The 24865-nt window shown below is 38.8% G+C and overlaps 1 protein-coding gene across 1 annotated transcript; it reads right to left on the bottom strand.

The window, feature by feature from the left end:
* Window positions 1-1594: 1594 nt before the first annotated feature.
* Window positions 1595-24340, bottom strand: crabp1a (cellular retinoic acid binding protein 1a). The gene is made up of 4 exons (XM_044355494.1): window positions 23981-24340; window positions 20013-20191; window positions 5675-5788; window positions 1595-1980 (listed from the first exon to the last, which is right to left on the bottom strand). The coding sequence occupies exons 1-4, from the start codon at window positions 24048-24050 to the stop codon at window positions 1930-1932; spliced, it is 414 nt and encodes a 137-aa protein (XP_044211429.1). The 5' UTR covers window positions 24051-24340; the 3' UTR covers window positions 1595-1929.
* Between the last annotated feature and the right edge of the window lie 525 nt (window positions 24341-24865).

Below are 24865 nucleotides of genomic sequence, written 5' to 3' on the forward strand. Positions count from 1 at the left end.
AAGCTTTTGACTGTATTTGCTCCAGTCTGTCTGGTCTTATCTTGCCGCTGCATTCTCTGTTTAATCTTGTTGCCTCAGAACTGTATCAGACACAAAGACGTGTCTCTCGGGAGTGTCTGGGGAGAAGCGGAGCAAGTGACAAATAGCAGCAGGGAGTGGGAGGCTGGAGCATGATGGGATGTGGGGTTTTCAGCCCAAGGCCTTTTTTTTTTTTTAAAGTGGCAGTTCAGGGTTTTGAAAAAGTGTATTCGATTGCATCAGAAACTTGGGGTTGTCGCAGGTCATGCCTGTACCAGTTGTTTTGTCTTTGAGATTTCAGGAGCAGAGGTTCATCGGGTTTATTGCAGTGGCAAGACCAGTGCGAGTCAAAGTGGCTGAAAGCAATTATTACGAAATAGAAAATAAATAAAAGCTCTTGTGTATAGTGCAGGTCTTCCAAAATAACGCATTAAACCACACATTCAGTATTGTAACACCACACTGCCCAATCTATAACTAAATAGAAAATTTTTTTTCCCAATGCCAGAAACCCGAGAAGACCTGAACCAGTGTAGCAGGGCCAGCCCGAGACATTTTGGGTCCCAAGCAGAAGTTGACCACCAACCCCACCCACTAACCCCCCAGTTGTGTCATACATCAATTTATAGCTAGGTTTCCATCCAAATGTAGTTCGCATTTTAACCAAATTTCCAGAAAATCCAGAATATTAGGAGTTGGTTTGGCGAGATAAACAGCTGGAGGTGCTAATTTTACAGTTATGTACCATTAAACCATTGCAGAAGAGGGTGCAACAAGATTACAAAATTAAGAGAGCACCAGTCAAACTTCAACAGTGAAAAACAAAATAGTAAAATTATGTTTATAGGAAATACAATAAAGGAAATACATTTGTTTTTTATTGCGTTGCTGGAATTACTTAAGTTTAGCCTGCTGGAGCTTATTGCAATATTTCACTTTTAGTAACAAATACTGTAAGGTGGAACAATCCATGCAGAAGAGAGGTGCCAATCTTTTTTATTATATTGTAACTGTAATCTTGATTTATGCAAAGAACAAATAAATAAATAATAAAAGCTACTTCAAAGACAATAGTGACACATTGTAATGCTACCAGTTGTGTTTTTAGATGACTGTGTTATGATTGACAAAGTTTTCTTGTTGGGAGACAAATGTTGTCAGTGTTAAGGTGCAAGATTTGATCCTGAGATGTGTATTAAGTATTTTGGTTGCATCAGTGCCTTTTGGATTTTGTGCTGAGCTGCACATTGGAGATTTTAATCACTAGTGGTGCTGTAGAGCAAAGTTTTGAGTCCCAATGCTTGTGTGTTTACATGACAAGATACACTATTTCATTGATCGAGCGCTTGTGGCAGTAAAACTCCATGAAATACACCAATCCACCAGCAAAACATAAGGGAGAAGAAGACTGAGTTTGTTTTATGAAGAAAGAAATGTGTTTAACGTGTTTGTTACACCTTAGGGATACACACAATTGAGAGATTTAACATTAAATGTGCACATAACTGTTTGTTAACAAGAAAACTCCACGAGGTAACTTTAAATGAAATGTATGTTATCAAGAAAGAGGCTCTGATACAGTTTCTCCCATGTTTTATTGTTTCCTGTCATTGAACATCAATAATTACTCGATGAAACTGATGACTAACTCCTACAAAACAGCTGACACCAGGGTTGCAGATATGGACACTGAGATATCCAGCTACTGTACTGCAGACACAATACTCACTACAAATAACCAGATTACAGAGACATTGCTATTGTATGTAGAGACTATGCAGATTGATGCTGAGAGATTACACAGGATACTTTGAGAATTCGTTAGCACGTTAGCATGACAGAGTGTTGTTGGGTTTAAACGAGTTGTGGTCCACCTGGGTTTCTTCTTTGTTCTGATGAAGGTGCAGAGCTTCATTCCCGGACGTAAATCCGTGTGCACACTACATCATCTGCCCCAAAAGTCTGGAGAAAACAAAAAGATATTTCTGTATGTTAGCCACCTGAGAGTGATAGAGGCATTGGGCACAATATGCTTTAAGAATGCTTGATAATGATAGAAGTGCTCATTTGCAGTATGAGGAGAGGAGAATGGTGGACTGTGAACAATTGGCTAGTTCACAATGAAGAAAAATAAACCTCAAAATGTCAAGGAAATCTCATTAAGCAATGATAAATGTGCCACAACATCAGTCAAAATTATGACCGTCAGTCAAGGTCGAACTGGAAACTGTTGATGATGACGCCAAAAGAAACTGCTTAATAACTGTTTTGTGCATCTCTTGAATTGCCAAGTTTGAAGTCTCTTGACATGCTATCATTTTCTGATTTCATTTCGGGCTAATGTAGCTGGAGAAAATCCACACAACTGTTTTCAGACTAAACCAATTAAACGCATCATGCAAATCGTATGGAAATGTGTCCCACTTACAGTGTGAACTGCCACAGACGATCAGACCATTGCATTATGATCGCTAGAGCTGTAGCTCTGCAATTGTTCAGTGGTCTGTGTGTCTGGGGGCTTTTTTTGGAAGCAGATAGATATGATTCAGATGCAGTCAGTGTTTCTTTTACTTTTTCCAGTTGCTTGTTCTGAAAAGAAAGAGGTAGCCGGGGTGGAAAGATGACTGACTCATGTTTTTTTTTCTTTTGACAGGCATAAAATCTTCCAGGATTTAAATGATACAATATTTATTTAATCAATATCACACACTGAAGCCTGAGGTTTTGCATTACCGATTTTTTGTCATGCTGGAAAAACAGCACTGGCAGTTGGTCGGGTGATTAGTTTGGACATCCAGCACAATGATTAATGAGATTGTGAATCCAAACTAATAGCAGAAGGCAGTGCATTTTCTGTTAAACACTTGAAGTCAACTAAAACAGATCCCCTATTTACACCTGCCATTAAAATGTATCTGTAAAAACATAATGCAAGTTGTAAATGCATTGGGATGCGATCAGATCAGCCAGACCACAAATTTGGAGGTAATCAAGCTCATTTTGTGATCAGATCTCAGCCAAGGATAAATGCATTGCATGCATATAAATGCATGTGACAGCATTCATAAGAAAACAAAATTCAGCCCAGCAAGTTGAAAGGTCACCAACTCTGCCTCTTCCTGCCAGCTAAAGCAAGCCCTGCAAAAGCTATAAGTAGTAGCAGTAGTTAGTAAGTCTTCCCTCGCAAAAAAGTGATTTAGAAATGGATATAAGATATGGATCTTGTGCTCACAAGAAAAATATTATCTTTCGAGACTTTGGAGGCTTCGTGCCCAGCAGAATCCTTGTTGCTGCTCTAATAGTTTGAGAGTTCCCTCGATGAGTAGATGCCTTTTCTGCCAAAACTACCTGTAACCCCATTTATTATAAATGGCCTCTTCTTTGACAGATGTGTATCTCCCTAGAATTTAACTTATGATGCCTTTGAGTTTTGACTGAATTTGACTGCATCTTCACCAACAAATCTGCCCATTTCTCATCCTTTTCATTATTCCTTGTTGTCCTTCATGTTAACACTGACACAGCCATGCCGCTGTGGCACCAAAACTAGGACAGTTGTCTCAGGTGAATGATGACAAGATATATGTGTTAGTGTTGGCATGGCAACAGGTGTGTTCAAATGCACACTGAGAGCTGATTTGGTACCATTCACCTATCTTTAAAGTCTACTATGTGATAGAAGAATGTGGCTCCATGCAGTTTTTTGCCGTTGATTAAAAAAGTCAGAATTTGGACTCTATGAGGCTTTTTACATTTGATTTTGAAATGGGTTTCGGTGATCTGAACACAAGTGGACAGCCGAGACACATCGCCATTCACACCTATGTCTCTCATGCGTCTCCAAAGTGTCCAGCTGACCACTTGTGTTCAGATTTCGTTACTGCTTACTTCACTTCCACTAGAAGGTCAAAAGGCCCCACGCACAGCTATTACGTCAGTATGTTGCCAGATAAGCACCAGATTTGCTTCACACGGGCTAGCTAAGAAAACAAATATATTTCAAGAATTAACATACATGTACGGGCTATTCCAACTGTTGAGATTGGCAGGACAAAGTTATTTGGCGTTTGCTCACTGTCACCAAAACCAGCACATCCTGCATTGATGATGTATTTTCCTGTTACATCCTTTTCAGGGATGCCTTATTGTTTTTCCCACCCACACTCCGCGAAGACCATCCATACTCTGCCTCTGATTGGCTAGTACTTGTTGCTTTTGTTGGTTAGGTTGGTGAGGTTTAGGCATGAGGAGTGAGATGGTTAGGGTTAGGACAAAAATATCAGGGTCAGAGCCAATCAGAGGCAGAGTAGGGGCAGGTCTTTGCAGAATGCAGGTGGGAAAAAGATAATGCGTCGGGGATGCATCAGGACACATTAGCATTTACACTTCAAAGGATGTGGTTTGAGTGATCAGACCACAATGTGTCTTGGTGGTCGTTTACACTTGTATTTAGCGCTGTCCACTTCTGATCCGATCACCCAAGATGCATTTTAAAACCAAGTGTAAACAGAGTCAATGAGTTGCGGTCTGAACGAGGTCTTCCTGAAGGTTGGATGATGGTGTGACAGCAGGGAGGGCTGAGGTGAGAAGAGCAGAGAAACACAGAGACTCTGCTGTTGTCAAAGCTCGGCCAGATCAATCTCCATTAGTGCATGAATGCTTCAGCTCCTCCAGGGCAGTCGGGCCAAAGTGTCATAACACATTCTGCTTTTATCACCCAAAAACTGGAAAAGATTTCACATGTTCTCTGCCTTCTGATAGTCTGAATGATGAGGAGCTTCCAGCGGTGTACTGAAATACTATTCAGGCATCAAGGATATGATTATGAAAACATGAATGCTGTTTCTGTGTCCTGTGCATCTGGCCTGTAACATAAAGCCATGCAAACATCCTGTGATTACTTTATCAGCATCTATACCTTCTATATTGTTGTTTCAAGCTTTTGCCTTTCAGACATTCATCTTACAAGTACTCGAGGAACAATAAAGCGGACAGTGGGAGCATTGAACGTCAAAAGAATAAAGCTGTTGAGTCCCTGAGAACCGTTCATCCGGTCTGTTGGTCTTGGACTGGCTCCCCTGCACATCCTTCGAAGGGCTTTAGACCCATTGACTTCTGCCCATATTAATCTGGCTAAATACTGGGGGTATTACTGCAATGTCAGTGTAGCAGCTCCTCTTGTTCTCCTTTCACATCTCTGCGGGGTGGATGAAAGCTCGGCTCCTTGGGAAACAGCCTCTCTCATTTCCTTTCACGAATGAATCTCCAGGGCGACTTCATACACTCGCTGCCTCATTTCATTAACCATTTCTCAAACAGAGTACACTAGCTGCTCGAAAAGCCTATCTTAATGCATCTGATGTCTTCTGAGTCTCCCTGAGAACAAGCTGCGTAACACACTAACCATACAGATTAGCTCCCGATCAGATCATACAAGAGCCTCTCTACTATCTCTGATAAAAAATGTTTTCAAATGAGCATTTTAATTATTTTTTGTTTGTTATCTCTTTGTTGAGCCATCCTCAGCCCAAAATGAGAGTCCTTTAATCTTAATTCCAGAGCTTTTGTCCTAATAAAGAGGGATTTTTTCCCCTTTCTAAGAAGTAATCTATTAAGAAGCTTTCAGTAAGATGATGAGTCATTGCTGTCTGCTCACCAGTGTGAGCTCATCGCCATTCAGCTCTCGGGTCCAGTAGGTTTTGGGTCCATCCCCATCCACCAGAGTCTGCTTACAGTGCATCTTGTTCTCCGACTCCCAGGTGGCAAGGCTCTGCAGGGGGAAAGGCAAGGCAAGGAGGTTTGAAGGTCAGCATGATGGTAAAACACGTCTATAAGGCGAACTGTATATTTGAAGAGAAAATTAATATCGGGCTTAATTAAAAGCAGTGTTTCACAGCGCTCTCTGGTTGAAAGTTTAAAGTGTACTGCATCTCTGTCCACATCAGAATCAATCATTAGTGTGCATGGGTGTGGTCAGAAATGTGCTTTATTGTGTATAGTAGGTTTCAGAATTACGTTTTCCTTTTACAACAAAATACAGTTAATAATCTGCTACATATCAGGTCTCTGGTGAATATTTACGGTAAACATTTTGCACTTTCTAATTAGCCTTGCTAAATTAAATCATCTATTATAATTACTTAGAACTTGGATTCATTATTATTATTCTGCAATATTATTTTTTTAAGATATGTTTTTTGGCATTGTTTGCCTTTAATAGAGAGATGATAGTGGAAAAGCAGACAGGAAACAAGGGGACAAAACCTCAATAAACTTAAGCTGATTCAAATTGTTGCAGCCAGACTCATAATCAGACTCATCGGCTCCCAGTCTGCCTTAGAGCGGATTTTATAATTTCAATGATTACTTTTAAGGCTCGTAGAGGGTTAGCTCCAGAATATATAGCTGACCTCCTATGAGCCTGAATAGCCTGAATGCAACCTGAGATCCTCTGGTAGGTCATTCCTGGCCATTCCTCTGTCAAACCTTAAAACTAAAGATGATCTGGCCCCTCAGTTGTGGAATGACCTGCCAAAGGAGATCAAGGAAGCGAACACATTCACACACGTCTTCTTTTAAGTCACTTTGAAAAACTCACCATTTTAGACTTGTATTCTATTGATATTACTGTTTGTTTTATATTCTTTCATTGTATTTTTTCATAATATTTTTAAACTGTTTTCTTCTTTTCTTTTCTTTTTTGTATGTAAAACACTTTGTAACTTGTTTGCACTATATAAATAATGTGACCACCATGCCTGCATAATTTCGTGTGCTTTTAGTCTAGGTAATTTGGTTTGGACTATTATGTACCAGGTCCAATTAAGGGAACTTTTAATGCTGTAGCATGCAATGATATTTTAGACAATAGAGTGGTTCCAAATAGGTGGCAGCAGTTTGAGTAAAGGCTCTTTCCTTTTTCAACAGGACAAAGCCCCGATGCACAAAGCCAGGTCTATAAAGAAATGGTTTTCCAAGTTTGGTGTTGAAGAACTTGACTGGTCTTCACAGAGCCGTGAACTCATTCATCCTTTGGGATGAACGAGCCAGGCCACCCAACATCAGTACTTGAACACACTCATTCGTGTCTGTTTTGGCTGAATGTTAAAATGAGATACTAAACAATCACATATGGGTGTAATGTTTGGCTGTCCACATACCTTTGGCTATATATTTTGTACAGCACATTCGAAATAACATCTGCCCTATGTTTATTCATCAATGGCCATGCCAGACCTCAATGACCAAAGCATATTATAAATCAGCTGCCAAAGGAAAAAAAAACATGAAATCCTCTTAGCACTTTGGTCGCTCAGGGTCTGCTAATTCGCTTCAATAATATTTCAAATGACTTCAACAGGATTAGTCAGACTTTGACTTCAGGACCAATTTTTCCTGAAGTAACTGACTCAAATTGCCTATCAGAGTTGAGAATTCATGAATGATCAGGGCCAAGGTGACCCTGTGGCTAAATTTGTGTTAATGGAGATAAATGAATGAAGATTTATCATTGTGGTCAGCTCAGGGTCCATAACTGTGTTTCATTGCCTCAACCGTCTGCTGTCACAAAGCTAGTTCGGTTATAGGAGTAGTTCAACATTTATAGAATACACTTATTCTCTTTCTTGCTGAGAGTAACATAAGAAAAGATGGATGCCAGGCCAACATTTGTCTGTTAAACTTAGATTGAAGCTACAGTTCGCTAGCCTAGGTTAGCATAAAGACTGGAAACATGGGGAAACAACTAGTCTGGCTCTGTCAAAATGTAACAAGATCAACATGTCATATCTTGTTTTTTTAATTTGTACAAAACCCACAGTGTAAAACAAATCTAAAAAATGATCTTAACAGAGTTCTAGTGGCAGATTTATTTTAAATCTTTGGACAGAGCCAGGCTTGCTGTTTCCAGTTTTTATGCTAATCTTAGTTAGCTAGCTGTAGCTTCCTATCTAATGGGAGTTTTTTGACAAGAAAGTGAATATTTCCCAAAATGTCAAACTATTCCCTTAATGCTATTTTAGAGCTATAGGTTTCCTAATTTCAATCCAAATATTAGGCAGCTATTCACACTTTCTCTTAAGTGTTGGCTTGATGTTATTATCTGACTGATTATGTTTTTCCACACTGCTGAAATTTGTTTTTCCTCTCAATAAAGCCGGCTGCATTTTCCTTTTCAACATCTTTCCAAGCTGCAGTGATCCATCACCAAAGCCTGGAGTTGATCAAAGCTGCGTTGCTTCATCTGACTCAGGCATAAAATTTACATAAAACAAAATAAAAATCTGGAAAGGATTATTGTGAACACCCATATTGTTTTTCCAGCATTTTTTTTTGCATAGCTCATTTGTAGTGCTGCTCATTGACAATTTGTTTGATAATTTGAACATGAACCATGTACAGCTCAGTGTTGGATGGAGCAGCAGCCTCAGTTTCTCAGAGGCAAATGTTAATCACCATATCAAAGGTAAGAGAAGCCATCATGGCTCCCTGCGGGCCGCTGTATGCAGACTTTGCCAAGCTGAACAACAGCAGGGCTTTTCTACAGCTTTCTACAGCTCTCCCTCTGATTTGTTTCTAATAAAGCCAGAACCCAGAGAGTCGATTAGCTACGGCTCCATTTTAGCACTAGTATCAGTCTCAGCCTCTGACTTGGATGGATTTTCTCTCATTCTCTGTTGCACATTAAGTCTCAGACAAATTCTCACACAGCTCTTTCCCTTCTAAATAACACACAAGAGCTTGTGCACTCACATCTGAGACCAAGACAAATTTATCCTGCAAGTCCGAGGCATTAGTTTTACCTTTAACTTATCAGAACATCTGCTGCTTTTAGCTTTGGTTCAGTCTCTCAGAGACTTTCACTGCTTATCAGACACAAACAGTGTGTCTAAAAGAGCGAGAACATCTCATTTCCTGCTTGGTTTAAAGTTTTTGTTGGATTTTACAACATTTCTTTCAGAGCCCAAAATAACAAGCTCACTCCCGCGTTGGAGTCATCTCTTCCCTCAGTTTAATCACATCAGTTTGCTCATCACTTTTCCCAGTCTCAACAACTTTCCACAGAGGCACAGTTGCTCTTTTGCAATAAACCTTATCAAATCAACTCATACCCCGTTTACCAAGCTACAAATAGCACATCTGAGTGGTAATATAGCACCTGTGCAAACAGTAAAGTTTCAAATTACAGAACTCAATTTGAAAAGTCAGAACTTTTCTCCTAACTGGGTTTCTACATAGAAGGTCATTCCACTTCTAATATCTCTCTACTGCAGGTAGTTTTTCATTGTTCGATGAAAGAGAAGGCTTAAAGAAACTTTTTTGGGTATATTTCCTTGACTAACAGATGTCTCGGCTTATCACAGTTGGTGGTCATTGCACACTCGTTCCATGATGGCTTTACACAATCCAAATTGGAGTTTAAAGCCCCTATGTTGAATTTTTAATACAATCATAGAATTCTTTAAAATTATCCTGAAAAATAAGACACTGCCAGTGAAAGCTGGTGCTACATATTGCTTTGTGCTCATTTGTCTCTGTCTTAGAGTCTACAACAGTGATTTTATTTATACCACTAGGAGTCACCAAACTTAGAAATCTTCAACACATAGGGGTTTTAAAATCTCTAAGAGTTTTAATCATATCAAGCTCAATTTTAATGCAATTTATGGCTAGAAATTTTTCAGCTATAGCTATTCAATGTCTTCTATATTCTTTACTTGCCTCTCTGTATATTGATACTGGCAGAGTCCGCCTTTTCTGCACAGGATTCAAGTCGGTATGTTTCCATCCTCAAGGGACTCACAGGACACAGCATGTGCACATCATACTGGACATAAGCCAGAACATGATCTCATTTTACTTGATATGAAAGAAAACAGCCACACAATCATTGTTAAGGTACTTCCTTTATCTTGCAAAGTTAGCTCCACTTCCCCATCGAACTGACGTCAGCTCGTTGTACATACCCACAAACATGTATGGATGTGTTTGAGAAGTTTCCATTGTGAGTAAAAAAATTAGAAGAAATGAAATCCTTTGTTTATGTAGCCTCCAGAACCACCAGAAGTCTGCCGAGGAGCAGCTTCTAACCAATCAGAACAGAGTGGGCTCATCAGAAGGGGGGCCTAAAAGAGACGTGAGCTAAAACGGCCTGTTTCAGACAGAGGCTGAACTGAGGAAATGCATAAAGAGCCAGTATAAGATAAATAAGGAGGATTTTTAAATGTAAATCATGCAAAGATATTCCAGTAGAGCCACAGAATAAAAATATAGATTTGTAAATATGCATGATACATCCCCTTTAATAGAGAAGTTCAAACCCTGCCTTCTCTCTCACCTCCCCACACCTGGACAATCATGGCGTGAAGTGGGTGTGAATGTTGAATTGGCAGTTTCAGAAATTTAAAGAAATTGTTGGACGCAGCCCTACCAATTCCCACATCGGAAATGTGTGAGGAGTTTAAAGCATACTTTATTTAACACAAGAATACGTCATTTAACACTACATAACACCCTGTGATTTAACTTTGCATCACCTTGCTGCAGTGACGTACTCCAGGACACCATAACTGTTGGGTGTGGTTACAGGTGCAGAAGAGCTCATTTCTGACCACACCCATCACTGAGTTTGGTTCAGCTTGGTATTAAAATGAGGAGCAGATGGAATGAATTACGAGAAATGAGAAAAATTAGATTCAAGTTCTACAAATGAGGTTGCAAATCCCGTAACCAATATTTTGTGCCCTCACTTTGTATTAGAATCAGTCTAAACGAATCAATCCTCCCACTCACTCAGACTTTTGATTTCCTTGTTGCTCGCCGCAGGCCTGTTCTTGCCTCTCCATGCTAAATGACACACTGTCAAAAGCAAATAAATCATGCCCGAGTCTCAGCCACAGTGGGCTTTATCTGCTCTGGAAAAACAATCCTACTTTTATCCATTTAGGCTTTCATCAATTCATTACTGGATCATCTGTCAGGGGTTTATAGTCCACTATCTGGACGAACATCTCGTTCTTGTGTCATGTGTCAGTATATGATGACACACTTAAGTGGATGTTACATCTGTGTCTTACATCACATATTTTGATCGTTCTTGGCGATAATGCTTCTGATCCTTATTCACTCAACATGTCCGCTCTCAGTGCCTCCATGTAGCCTTGTGGCAGGTGACTGATACTAAAAGTCTGTCTCTATAGCAACCAGCTGGGTTAAAAGACTCCATTTATCTTTTTGCCCAGAAGTGACTTGTTGTGCTGAGGCTGATTTCAACCTCTGCTGAACCTCAACAAATGTTCAGTTTAAATAAACAGAACAATTTTCTGAAATAAATGGGACATAAGTACATAAGTAGAGAAGGAAATCCATGAGAGCAGGTACATAATCACCTCATTATGACTTCCACTCTGCACTAAAGTCAATCTGCGGTCTGTTTCTCTGCAGTCTCTGAAACAGACAATAAGCACCTTATCACTTTCTCCTCCTGGAGGTGAGAAGAGGCTGTCTTATCCCACCGCACTCACACAGATTAACTGGAGCTTTTTAACCTTGTGGCGGTGTTAATCAGCCCTCTGCTCCTCGCCAGGCACAGATCAGCGTGTAATCCCTTTAACTACGGGGGCAGCTGGCCTCAGCCAAAACCCACTTAGGGCTCTCCTGCCAACCGCTCCACCTTAGAGTCCGCCAAACCCCACACTGCTCCCCTCGCCCCCTCAGCTCTTGTGCCAGTGTCAGTGGGCACTGCGTCCTGCAGGTTTAGCTCCAGTCTTGTGTGACCGCCACACAAAAGCACAATGTGACTGTTGCTGACAGCCATCACATCAATGACAAAATAAGCCATTAAAAACCATTAGGACAGTGATATAATATTTTTGTGTGGGCTTTGAACTCCAGCACATTGGATTTGTACAAGTTTAAGTTGGTGTTTACATCCACATCAGATGAACATTGTAGAAATTATCTTTTTATACAAAGTCCTTCGATTTTAAGGGATAAAATGTAACTGGACAAGTTAGCATGAAATAAATTTAATTAATAGATTTTTTTGGCCACTTGGGGGCAGCACAACAAGCTCTAAACACAACATTGACATATTATTAACTTATAAAGTTGTTAAGTTGAATTTGTTAGAAAACAGTTGCCTATTAACACATCTGGAAGACACAGAGCAACATTAGCATTTACTTGGAGTTGTGATGGTGTCCACCTGATGAATGCAACTATATTTACTCTCTTTTAGCTCTGTTTTTGTTCTCTACTAATTCCTGAATTTGGCCCTTAAGCCACTAAATGCTCCACTATCTTCACCAGATAGTCGTTAATTTTGTCTGTCTGCTGTTCGGTGTTGGGCAGGTAGCATACAGAGGGTTTATCAGAGCTTTTTTTGCTGAAAAAACCTGCCTGCTATGTCAGGAAATTATGTAAGAGTTAAAGTTGTGGGCTGTAAAACCAAAACAATGAGCTGAAAGATGCTAAAATGCTCCATAGAGCTGAGGGGAGGTGCAGAGTATGGTGAGAAAAAGTATTTTTCACAGAATACAGTAGTAAAATAACAGTGGTAATAATACAGTTAACAATCGCTAAATTCCATTTACCTGCTTCAGTTTCAGGGTCTTATTATTGTATGCATTCCCTGTTACTGTCACACTGTCAAAGCCATTGTTAATGTTATAAGTTATGCCTGTGCTTTTTCCCAAGTCAATATGTCTGCCCTGACAAAGGCATATTCTCTGTGGGTTCGTCACTATGATCAACACCTTTCACATTCAGCCCATTGTTCATATAGTAATATTGTTTAGTGCAGAAATCATCTTCACTTTTTCCTTGTTTTGGGAACTTTTTACCTTAATTCTGCTCTTAAGCAGTGAAATATATAATCAGTTTGAACCCAAAATTAGAAAAGAGTCAATGCTGAAATACATTTTCATTTATTTCAGCTATTCTGCAATAACTGGAGGAACGAACACCTTGTTAGTCACATGTGCTCCATCAGTCTCATTTAATAATTAGAAGACAGGTTTCAGGTGTGATATGAAGGAAACAGATCACATAATCATATAATCAAAGCTCAGTCAAAGGCTGCACACTGTCCTAAAATTGAGGGGAAATAATAATACTTACTTCAAATATCCCACTCAGTTTGGACAATAACTGAAAAGTCACTTAAACCTCATGCTTATTTTTTCTGGAGCACAGAGCCAAAACAATGACAAACATCTCACTGACCTAATACCCTCAAACTATACTGTATCATACATGAATCATCGTTTGCGGGTCAAAGCTGTGATGCTGATGCTCAAACCCAAACAAATTGATGTGGCAAATGTGTGATGACAACACGACTTGTCTGCCTCGTAGCGGAGAGGCTTCATGTGGTGAAAAGCCACACTGAGAGCCGTCTAGCCCTGCCCAGTACCCAGCATGCCCCAGGGCACAGACAGAAGGAGCCACGCTGTCTCCTGGGATCTGAAATAGGTCATGTCTGTCCTCCCCGACTGCAACATGTATTTCATGCCATAAAACAAAAGGAGATTAAAATATCAATAGTTCAGATTTTAGCTGTTGAATATCATTTCACTATTGATAAATTTACAAACCTTGTGTGATTATATGTAGTTTTGCAAGATGTGATATAGACAGAAATACGCAGATCAAACCCTTAATGTATTCTGTATTGCACAGACTCAGAAGGGCGTTGTGGTTTCCAGAAAATACATATCTCCAATTTTCCTGGCTGCTGAATTTTTGTTGATTTAATGCAGTGCATGCATGCAATTACACATTTTTCCCTTTACATGTACAATATGTCTTCTCCACAGGCATAAATATCACTGTTCACTGTTGCCCAGGAATTTGTGTGGGTGGTAAATTTTCTGCTTTACATTTGAGAGTAGAAACCGTTCATCCTTTTGGAAGAGAAACCTTGAGAACATATGTTTGTTGTTTTGCAGTGCCTTGCCCATGAACACTTCAGCAGAGTGGCTGTTGAAACCTGCGCTGATGGTTGTCTCTCAACACTATGATGCATGTTGCAATACAAATTAGATAATGTACAGTGCAACAATGTAAAATGTCCTAATATCCATATTGTGTGTAGTAGTTTTGTGTCTCTCTGTAATGGTTGGAACACTTTTTATGTGAATGTACCAACAAAGAGTTAAGCAACATAAAAAATACAATTAATGGAGATTATAATATCATTCCAATTATACCATACTGGCATTCCTGTAGTAGTTTTAATTGTTTAAAAGAGTACTCCATTGATTTAGCATTGCACACCTATAACATTGTCAAACTCTCAATGGGCAGTTTTTTTAAAAAAAAAAAAAATCAATGCAGCAGAACCAGAGACATATTTTATTCCACACATTCTTCTTCTTTGTTAAAACTGACTGCTGACAGTTCAGTCAGAGATTTGGGTGTGTCATGCTAACAGCAGCTAATGTAGCCTCAAGCCACTAGCTTTAAGCAGAGATAAAAAGCGGGCTACAGAGGTCTGATAACCTCACTTCAGCACCAACCAACACTGACTCAAGTTAAGGGCACTATTGTGTGTGTGTGTATGTGTCTATAGCAATAGATAGACCAAAGACTCTCACTAAACCTTTGCAGAGTTACACAAAGCAGCTAACTAGAGCTTGAGGGAGCTTTTTTGTTCAGTTACCTAAAACAACGAGTTTACAGGACAGTAACACTTCAGCAGCTGAGTAACAGCAAGCAGGGAAGAGGAATGTTAATGTTGTCCTTGTATCATAAGCAGCCATGCCCCAAAATCCATATTTAACGATAAATCAGAAAAAAAACATTACTTTCCTACTGCTTTACCTTCGCAAATTATCAACATGTCACACTGTTGTGAAAATGTCCTTCATAGCCTACGACAGCCTAAATAAACTTTGGGAGCACCTTGATTGTCTTTACTAAAAAACTAAATGCTTTGTACCGGTCATTTCAATGTGATATCATGAATCAACCAATTCACGTGAACTTTCAAAACATGTGTGTTGACTGGCTGGTTGCAGTCCAATTAAGAAACAGTCATTTCACCCACAAAATATTCTTCCTGTTTAATGTTTGCCTGTTTTATTTTATCTAATGTCTTAGAGTGAATGATTGAAACACCTTTTTACCAAAAGTGTTGCAATATAAAGGCATTTGTGACTTAAAAAGGATGTGAGAGGAGGGTAAAGTGAGGAGGCCATGGCCCCCTTGGACCCCCTACTTCCGGCACACTTGACTCAAGTGACATCACTCGAGGTAGTTTATCAGACTTTGTGCAGCTCACTCTGGAGACAGAAAAGCTTTCTTTATACGACTCTTTTCACACATGCAGTATCACTCCTCAAGACCTGTAAACAGACTTTGATGTGTACAATCGATGGAGATCCCCTTTATGTTCTCAGGTCAAATCTGTGATGTAAATATAAACTAATGGTGTCACACAGCTGCCAAAATTCAAAACGTAGGACTGGAAACTGCAAAATCTGAATGTGAGTTATTAGCAATAAAGAACGAAGGATCACGACTACAGTAGTTTGCAAACACAAAATGCCAATTTTTCATCTATAACTTAATAACTCATGTGAATACCTCTAATTTACAGTATATGATTAACACAAAACTGCTTCAGTCCTCCAATGTTAAACAGTTCTTGTTGCTCTATGAGTGAAAATATGTGTTGCATGATTTCTTTTTTAAATCTATATACAAGACTTTTGAATAAAACTCTCTAGCGATCAATATTCTGATCTGCATATTTATGCTCATGGATAGCTTTTGTCAAGGATTTTTTTTCTCTTAAAAGAAGCGATGTTCTCAAAAAATATGAGTAATCTTATCCATAAAAACCCAAATTCCTCCAGCGGTTAGAAAAGCTTGACAACTTATACTCTCTGGTAGCTGTCAACAGCTCTCCATCCCCAATATCTGTTACGCAACTCTCCTCTGCTGCACTGCAACAGCCACTGCAGCCTGTTCTTTATGAAAAGTTGTACATAGATGAAAGAGCATATTTCAGCACAGGAGACACCTTCAGATTTCATTTTTTCAAGACAGTTATTTGCACGTCTGAATGGCATTGTGTGGCATGTTCATTTCAAAGACTGTCCTGGTTCAAAGCTTTAAGGTTGAAGTGTCCAAGAGAAAGGCATTAAATCCCTACCAGCTCCTGGATTTCTGTTCTATAGCTCTGATTTGTATTTTCTATCAAAATGCCAGATAGTGAGCTTATGTTACTGCAATGAGAGAAGAATAATTTGTCATATACTTACATAGCTACTTACATATTTTTTGTTCCCTCACCTGTCCATTAGTGTGAGAGGACAACATGCTAATGTTGTTTACCCACTGTGTCCTCATTAAATCAAACAAGACTCTTTTTCTCTCCGGCTGAGCCGCTGGTTGCTTAGCAGATAAACAGACGTCAGCCACAGGACCATCAATACAAGATTCCTGTAACCCGAACTGACTCAGTGGCAGCGTGTTTCTGCCGTGACTTCTTGTCTCCAAATTCTTAAACTTTAGAGTTCTGACTCTGTTCATTGTGTAGGTGAAATAAAATTGTTGAAGGTATTTTATCTAATAAAGGAAATGAACAGCATGCACATCTCATGGAGAAGGATTAAATCTTTAACTAACTTCTCTTTATGCAGGAGAAGGTTCAATGATTTTTATACCATGATTAAGCTTAAAACACCTACTTTAATAAGTAAAGACTGATTAAAAAGATGATTATTACTTATTTACAATATGTAACAGTAACCCTGTCTCTAGAAATTACATTTATGAACAGCTAAATTGCAACAGCACATATGTTTTGCAGCCCACCTAAATGAAATTTTCTGTCAACATGATGACAAAATGTTGTTAATTGACATATTTGTTAAGTCACATATACATTGGTAACACTTTATGGTAAAGGTAAATGAATTATCATGACTTCAAATATAAAAAAGCACATTTTCATTCATGCAATATTTCATGAACTATCAGGAATGTACAAGACTTAACAGCAACTCATTCATGCCTTAATGCAAGAACAATGTGTTAATTAATGCAACAATCAACATGATTTTTGAGTTATTAATGATGTTCATGTCTTCTTCATAGTAAAGTCTGCAGTTAAATGGGTGGGGTAAAAAAAACTGACCTGAAAATGTTAATACTGAATTTTACTGAATGAATAAAATGTTCAGAAATGTCCCTTTTTTCTGAAAAAATAAGCAATCTTACAGTACAATATCCTTTGGTAGTAACTACAGCATTATTAAACCTTTTTATGGTCGTGTTTAGACACTGGCAGCACTCGGCTAAGGTTAGGGAAAGATTATAGTCTTGGTTTAATACCGAAAAAGTCAGCAGTGACTTGAAGCGAAACATGTTTGTTAACATTTAAATCATAATCTGAGTTAACCAGATACAGAAATCTATTTTATGAGGTAGTAAAGAAAATTATAAGAGAAAAGATTCAAATGAATAAATCAAAGGGGGATGTTTTATGCTTTGACATAAATGAGAAACACAGATGGAGTTCTGCTTTAGGACAGTGATCATAATCATAATTTTCACATGGACGTTATCAGACTGAACAATCCGAGACGACTTCTGTTTATCTAATTGTGCAGTCTGCATACACGGATGAGGTAAATGCCTCAGTGTTGAGATCGTATCAGGAGATGTCCTTAAGAAACCAGTTCACTTCTATTACACAAGCCCTGCTGTTATTTCATTTTAAAAGTCTATTTTATATGTTTTTATGATTAATTACATTATATAACAAACTACGGATTTGTTATGAGATTTAAGAATGTATAAGACCTTGATTTTCCCTAAAAATACAAAAATTAAAATATTATAATATGTCTTTGCCTACTTTCCAAACCTGTATAGGAGCTCTGACTGTGTGAATCCCCCCTCAGGGCCCGAAGAGGTTCAGAGAGAAACTCTCATCCATCCCAACTCAAGCTGCCCCTAATCCAGCTGCACGGACGTGAGGATGATACCAATGCAATAGACCGCGAGGAGGTATTAATTTTTCATTGCACCCTCAACAACAATAGCAACAATAGCACGGTTAAAGCCTTGAAGGGCTTGAACACTCACGCATATATATATCAACAAATCCACACAGAATACTCTGAGAAAACTTGGATATCTGTGGGTGTTATTTTTAAAATAATGTTCCCTTTTTTTAATGAAGGAGCATCAACCAGAACACATATATGGCTGCTGGGAATAAAACGATTGAATGACCACAGTATCAGTGCTGCAGGAAATTTATCTCTCCATATATTTACCCACAGATTGTATTGACCTACATCTATTTCCTGGAAGCCTACCCTCACTTTACCATAACTACTACATTATTAACCCTTACACTCACTTAACCTTAACCAAAACTAAATCTAAACCCTAACGATTCACCAACTTTTTGTTGCCTGATACAAGGTGAGTCCCCACAATGTAACCAATAAAACAGATTTTTGTCACCACAACATGAATAATACAAGTACTTATACACACACACACACACACACTAACATACTAACACAGTGACAACAGTGACATCAACTATTTAGACAGAAAAGTAATGTGCAACTATTTTGATAGTCTAATAATAATTTTAGTCATTAAAGCAAAAATACCCCATAATTTGTTGCTTTTAGCTTCTAAAATATGATGGTTGAATGGTTTTCATTGTCATAAATGATAGTTAACTGAATATTTTTGGGTTTTTTGACTTTTGGTTGAACAGAAAAGAGACATTTGAAGGCATCACATTTGACTTTGGGAAATTATAACAGGCATTTTCACTATTTTCTGACATTTTATAGACAAAACAACTGATTGAGAGGCAGGTTAATCGATAATGAGAATAATTGTTTGTTGCAGCAATAATACAGTTATTTTGATATTTGAATAAAAGCATAAAAGGACTTTTAGGTAAGTGAAATAAACCTGAGAAAAGGGAGGGAAATATGAAATATGAAATGCTTTGCGATGAAATGTTCTGTTAGCTGAAGATTGAAGATAGCCAACAGGGGCCATACCTGTGATTTTGCATCTGTTATCCCACAAATACTCAACATACATAACATCACAAGCAAGCATTTTACAAACAATGCTGTTGTGTTTTAGAAGTTTGGATGTATTTTGTCTACGATTCCAGGCAGACATTAATTTCCGTTCATTTCTCAACTCAAAGTTGCATTATTGTGATGCCTCCTCATAGTCTGACGGTTAAGATGCAACCACAACGTGTAACCATGTAACCGCAACATCCTGGCTTTGATTCTGGCGGTGGATCTTTGTTGCATGTCTGTCTCCCCACGTTTCCTGTCTATGTCTTTACTGGCACTATCAAATCTAACCCTAACCCTGCCAAAAACAATCTCATGAACAAAGAACACCTACAGACTGAATAGATGCTCCCAAAAAGGCAATTTAAGTAGTAGAATTACAAGGTTTCGACTTTACGTCTTCATCAGGTGATGACTTGTGACTGACACTCGGGTTGAATTAGGTGAAGTTTACTGAATATATGGACTTTCTTGATCACATGCTAAAGATGTAAAGTCAAAATGTTGTAATTGTAATACACAAATCAGTTTCCCTTTGTTCTTGAGATTGTTTTTACAAAATAATATTTAAAAAAGACGGAAATTTATTATTGTTGTGTAATACAGTGCAAATTACTTACAATAAAGTGTGTTAAAATGCAACAAAAAGGAAACACTGACAAAAAAATGAGTGCAGACCAGCATGTGTTCACGCTGATAGATGATATTCCTACTGTAAAATATGCAAAATTGTAAAATATATGGTCAGCAAAAATATCAAGTATATCAAGTATCAAGTACAGCTAAGGAGCTAAAACTTGTAAATACACTGAAATGTTCCTAAAAGATGTAACTTTCACCTCCATCGTCCTCTAGAATCGCTGAGTATTAGTGTACCATTTTTCAAACATCTCTTTTCGTGACCCTCTGCAGCTCTACCTTGCACTTTCGCCCGTCCACGGTCTCCTCGTCAAACTCTTCACCGACGTGGAAGTTGATCTCCGTGGTGCGCACGCTGGTGGACGTTTTGATGTAGAACTGCTCCCCATCCTGGCGAATCTCCACGTGGGGGTTGGAGGCCGCCGCCACAGCCACCTTCCTCAGCATGGCGTTCACTCCTGAGCGGAAAAAACGATCCAGTCAGTTATTAAAAGGGAAATTTGTGGGATTTTTCACTGCCTCATAGTACAAAATGACTATAAATTATTCTTGGGGGTGTTTTAGGGTTGTTTATCATTTCCCATGACTTAATAATTACAACACGCTGACATTTTTGGCGAGCAAATCTGACGATATCTGCTTTGCTAATATTTTAAATCTGTTTTGTAGCTGAAAATGAGCCATGCAGACATTATTGTTATATTAGTCATTACAGCAGTGTGCATTATGATATTTTCCCTGTCTATTAAAAAAATATGTTTCATTAAGCTTCTTATGTTAGCTAATATGTTATGTATGAGTTTGTGTTCATTACTGGCCATCATAATTAAAGGAGTGGCAGAAGCATTTATTTTGCTTCCTAATGGCCACAGAGAGAGGTCAACAAGAGTCATAGATTGCTTTATATTGCTTAATAGAATCAAATGTAATAATGAAAGACAGATGTAGAAGAAAGAAATAGGCTAAAGGTTGATTTCTTCTACTTCTACTTAGTGCAAAGCTGATACTAAAACGATGAGACATGCAAGACAAAAATATGCAAATGTGGCTGCAACTTAGTAGTGGGAATATGATTTTGTTTTACAGTAAAAAGAGAGAAAGTGTGAGACACAAATAGGCTCAAAACAGAGAAAAGAGAGAGATGAAATCTTTATTGTTTGATGACAGACAGACAGGAGCCTGTTTTTGTTCTGCTGGTGCATCGAAACAGCCTCTAGTATGTTTTATTGTCTTTCTATTCTGCCTTGAGCTCGACCCCACCCAGATTTTAGACCTCTCCAGGCCCTCGTGCCAGCTCCTGACACAAGATCCTAAATCCACCAGCACACATGCTGGCTCTATGTCTCCATGTATTTTTGTGTGTCATGAACATGAACAATCTCAAGTTTCAAAGTAAAAACACAATAAATGCTCTGCGGCTCCGACAGAAATGTCAACTATTTCTCAAAACTGGGAGAAATCTGTGGAATTTTTTGGCTCCGAAATCTGTTAGAGGGATTATTCAGCCATGTCTGGAAGACAAAAATGAACTTTTGAGGGTGTCAGTACAGGTTAGCGATGGCTCTCATTTTGTCTGGTATAAGAGGGGGGATCCTGGGTGTGGCACAGCCCGGGTTTTGGCATACCCTGTTTGACTCTGCAATGCCATCTGGCTTAATGTCGTGCCAAAGGTCCTGGCTCTTTCATTTCATTATCCTCTCTTACCACCTGAAAATACTTAAATGTATAGAAACTTTGCAGACAAGATCAAGTATTTAATTTTGCAACATTTTCATGGATTATTGCCATTTTTGAGAGATCCTCCAAACCCAAAACCACAGTGGCCTTGCGTGGTTACCACCCAGACATAAACACAAATTCATTTGACAGCTTACACTCGACCCCACCCATGATCTGAGGGATCACGACGTGTGTTTTTATAGTATTAAATATGCATTAGCATCAGTGATCCAACAATCTGTCCTCGTTTCTCAAAAATTGACATTTTTTTAAAGTTTAATCCACATATATTTTAAATATTAGGCATTTTAAGTATCGTGTACAGAGTTAAAATAACAACAAGCTTCAGTTTCTAGATTATTACAAGCAGCTAGTAGTCAAGGGTAATGTGGTCCTTGCACAAATTGGAGCAAAGTTACTCAGTCGTGAAAGCTGACAAATGTAAATTAATTGCCTCAAATGCACCAACACAGTGTCTACAGTTTCTTTTGATGTTGATGCTTGAACACGAATGACCTGTACTATTCAAGCATTTCTTGACCAGGAACCCTGTTAACTCTGGCAAGTCTTATAAAATCAAACATTTTGGCTCAGTAGTTAAAATGTGAACGTACTGTACAGTATTCTAACATTCTTAATGCACATGCCTGCTCTCAATTAGCAAACTATGAGTCTGATCATTTCGTACAGCTCTGTTCACTCAGCGTGCTCCCTTGTTCCTCTGCTATTACAATCCCCTCCTACTGTAGGGAAACCTCAGAGTCAACAGATAATTATAAAGATGTTGATGGAAAGTGGCGGCCCTGCAGCACTGGAATCCACATTAGTTGCCCATCGCGGAGCTCCATTGACCGAGCCCTTATGTAAGAGCGAACGAGTGATCTGCACCAGCAGATGTGGTTAATGTGTCCATGAACGGATGAGGTGCTAAACTCAGGGACTGACTGGTTTCTCCTTGGACGTACAGTCTGACCAGAGAGACAGTTGCCTTATGGAGCTTGCATCAAAACAAAACATGGGAAGGGCTGTTGAGGAGGTGTTGAATTTGTTTGTTGAAATTGAACAATTTCAGAACTCTCAATCAATTTATACTGTCTTTTAAAGTAACTGTGTCTTTGAGGGCTTGTTCAAGTAAACCAGGGTGTTAAAAAGAACTGTGGTTAAAATAATACACCTGATATTAATCTACATTTTTCATATCGTTAACAATGCCAACAATGGGTTTTCTTGTCTCTCAGTAATTCCCGAATTCCTTACTCCAAGCCCATTGGTTCCTCCAGAAGATGTAAATCTTTAAAAACTGGTCTCTAAACATAAAGTTTCATTTTTTTAAAAAGAGTTTGTTGTAATTTTTAGCAAATGTTTCTCAAACAGGAGTAAATAGTTTATTTGTTGGGGGACTATTTCCAGCTGCGGATGAATACACATTTGGTGCTTCAGTGAATATTTAAGTGTATTTGGGATTGACTTAAAATTAACTACAATGCCCGTGTTTTTTAATAGTTTTTGGACAACAATGAAGGTCTACGACACAGAGGAATAAGACATATCAAGCTTTGGATACACAGATTATATTCGTTGGATAAATTCATGGTTGGGTTTGGTCTTTTTATGGGATTTGTTCACAATAAGGGAGTGTTAGATAAGGGTGTTTAAAGAGAGATTGCAACCACAAAGCAAAGGCTTTCCAAGCCAAATATGCAGCCAGACACTCAAGTTAGTGCTACAGTTTTGCACAAATAACTAAACTGTCAATTGTTTGAGCTTTACAAGGAACAAAACTGTTCACTTTCCAACTTAATTTGCCTGGTTTGTGATAAAATTGGAGCCGTTGCTGTCTAAAAAAAAGTTCTATATTTCATCTAGTTTGGTGTCGATTGTTTCTGGAGAGTTCTTGAAGCAGCTCCCTCTACTCACAGTGGTACTTGTCCCTAAAAATTTCTACATTATTCTAAAGACACTCAGCCTTTTGCTGTGCCCCGTCTGTTTCAGCAGTGCCGGTGTGACGAAACGCTGCAACACAATTGGATGACCCAGTTAAACTGGTCCCAATCTAAACCATCACAATCATCAGTTAAGACTAAGAAGGGTGAAAAAGAATGAAAAAAAAAGATAGGACACAAGAGAATAGCACTGGGCTCCAGAGACCTCCCCTGGCATTGCTAATGCATGCCCTACTTAAATGCTTAACATGAATAATGTTGTGCCCCCCTCCTCTCTTCATGTTCCTGGTAACAATACCACGTCTGTTTTGGCTGGAATTCAGCATCCAGTGTTTCATATCTCCCGTAAAGCCGAAGGATTTCCCTTCAGCAGCATCTCCCCGTAGATCTCTGCCTTCTTTCCCAGGGAGCTTCTCCGAACAATACAATGTTGTTGGAAGTCAGGCATGCCATTCCCAAGGAACAAGAGAAGCCTTTTTTTTTTTCTATATGGGCATGATGGATAGTCAACCTCATGCAGGGATGTTGGCGATGGAAGGGAAAGAGGAGAGAGGGAGAAAAGAAACAGGAGAGAGAGCTGCTTACCCAGAGCTTTGAGAAGTTCATCAAAATTCTCACTCCTCTTCATCTTCCAGGTGCCAGCAAAGTTAGGCATGTCTGCTGAGGCTGAGTGCGAGGGCTGCTGCAAAGAACCTGTTCCACGCTCTGATGTGTCTCTCCCTCTCTTCCCCTCTTCCCTCTGTCTCTGACTCTTTCTCACCCTCCTCCTCCTTCCCTGTGCTCCTGTCTCCTCTGTTCAGGGCTCAGCCTCTCGTTCACACTGTTACACCCAAGTGTTTCTCTGGATTTTCTTTTTCTTCTTCTTTTTTTTTTTTCTTCTTCACACAGACGGACGTTCACACACTCTCCGCGTCTTCGTCTGCGTGTCTCAGTGTGCTGGCTGCAATCTTGTCTTTAGCTCCTTTATAGATACTGTCTTTAATGGGAGTCAGAGGAGGTCCCACCCCCTGAAAGCTCTGTCCCATTAATACAGTAGAGCAAGACTGGCATGTCTGCTTTCTCTGGGGATCAAAACCACTAAATTAATTCTTTTAGAGTGTATTTATAGAGCTGAGGTTTGTCAACAACTCAATTCTGAATTGTCATTTTTAAAAATGTGTTACAGAAACACAGGTTGGCTTTCATTAAAAGTTTAGGTCACAGGATTTATTTTTTAAATTCAAATCATCATGTCAATTTATTCAAAATGAATAGTTCAAGAAAGAAAGTTTGAAAAACAAATGTTTGATAAGATCTCATCTTATTCTTAACTTGTTTTATTCTGTACTATTCACATATCTGCAAAGCTAATCACACTCCACCCGAGTCCATTTTTAAATGTCCAACTCAAACTGTTTCAGCTACTTCATGTTTTCTGCCTCGCTGACTAAATAAAGGTGAGATTTGACTCCTAAACTTTGAACAAATTAG

Source organism: Thunnus albacares, chromosome 7, assembly GCF_914725855.1.
Source record: "Thunnus albacares chromosome 7, fThuAlb1.1, whole genome shotgun sequence".
Taxonomy (NCBI): Eukaryota; Metazoa; Chordata; class Actinopteri; order Scombriformes; family Scombridae; genus Thunnus; species Thunnus albacares.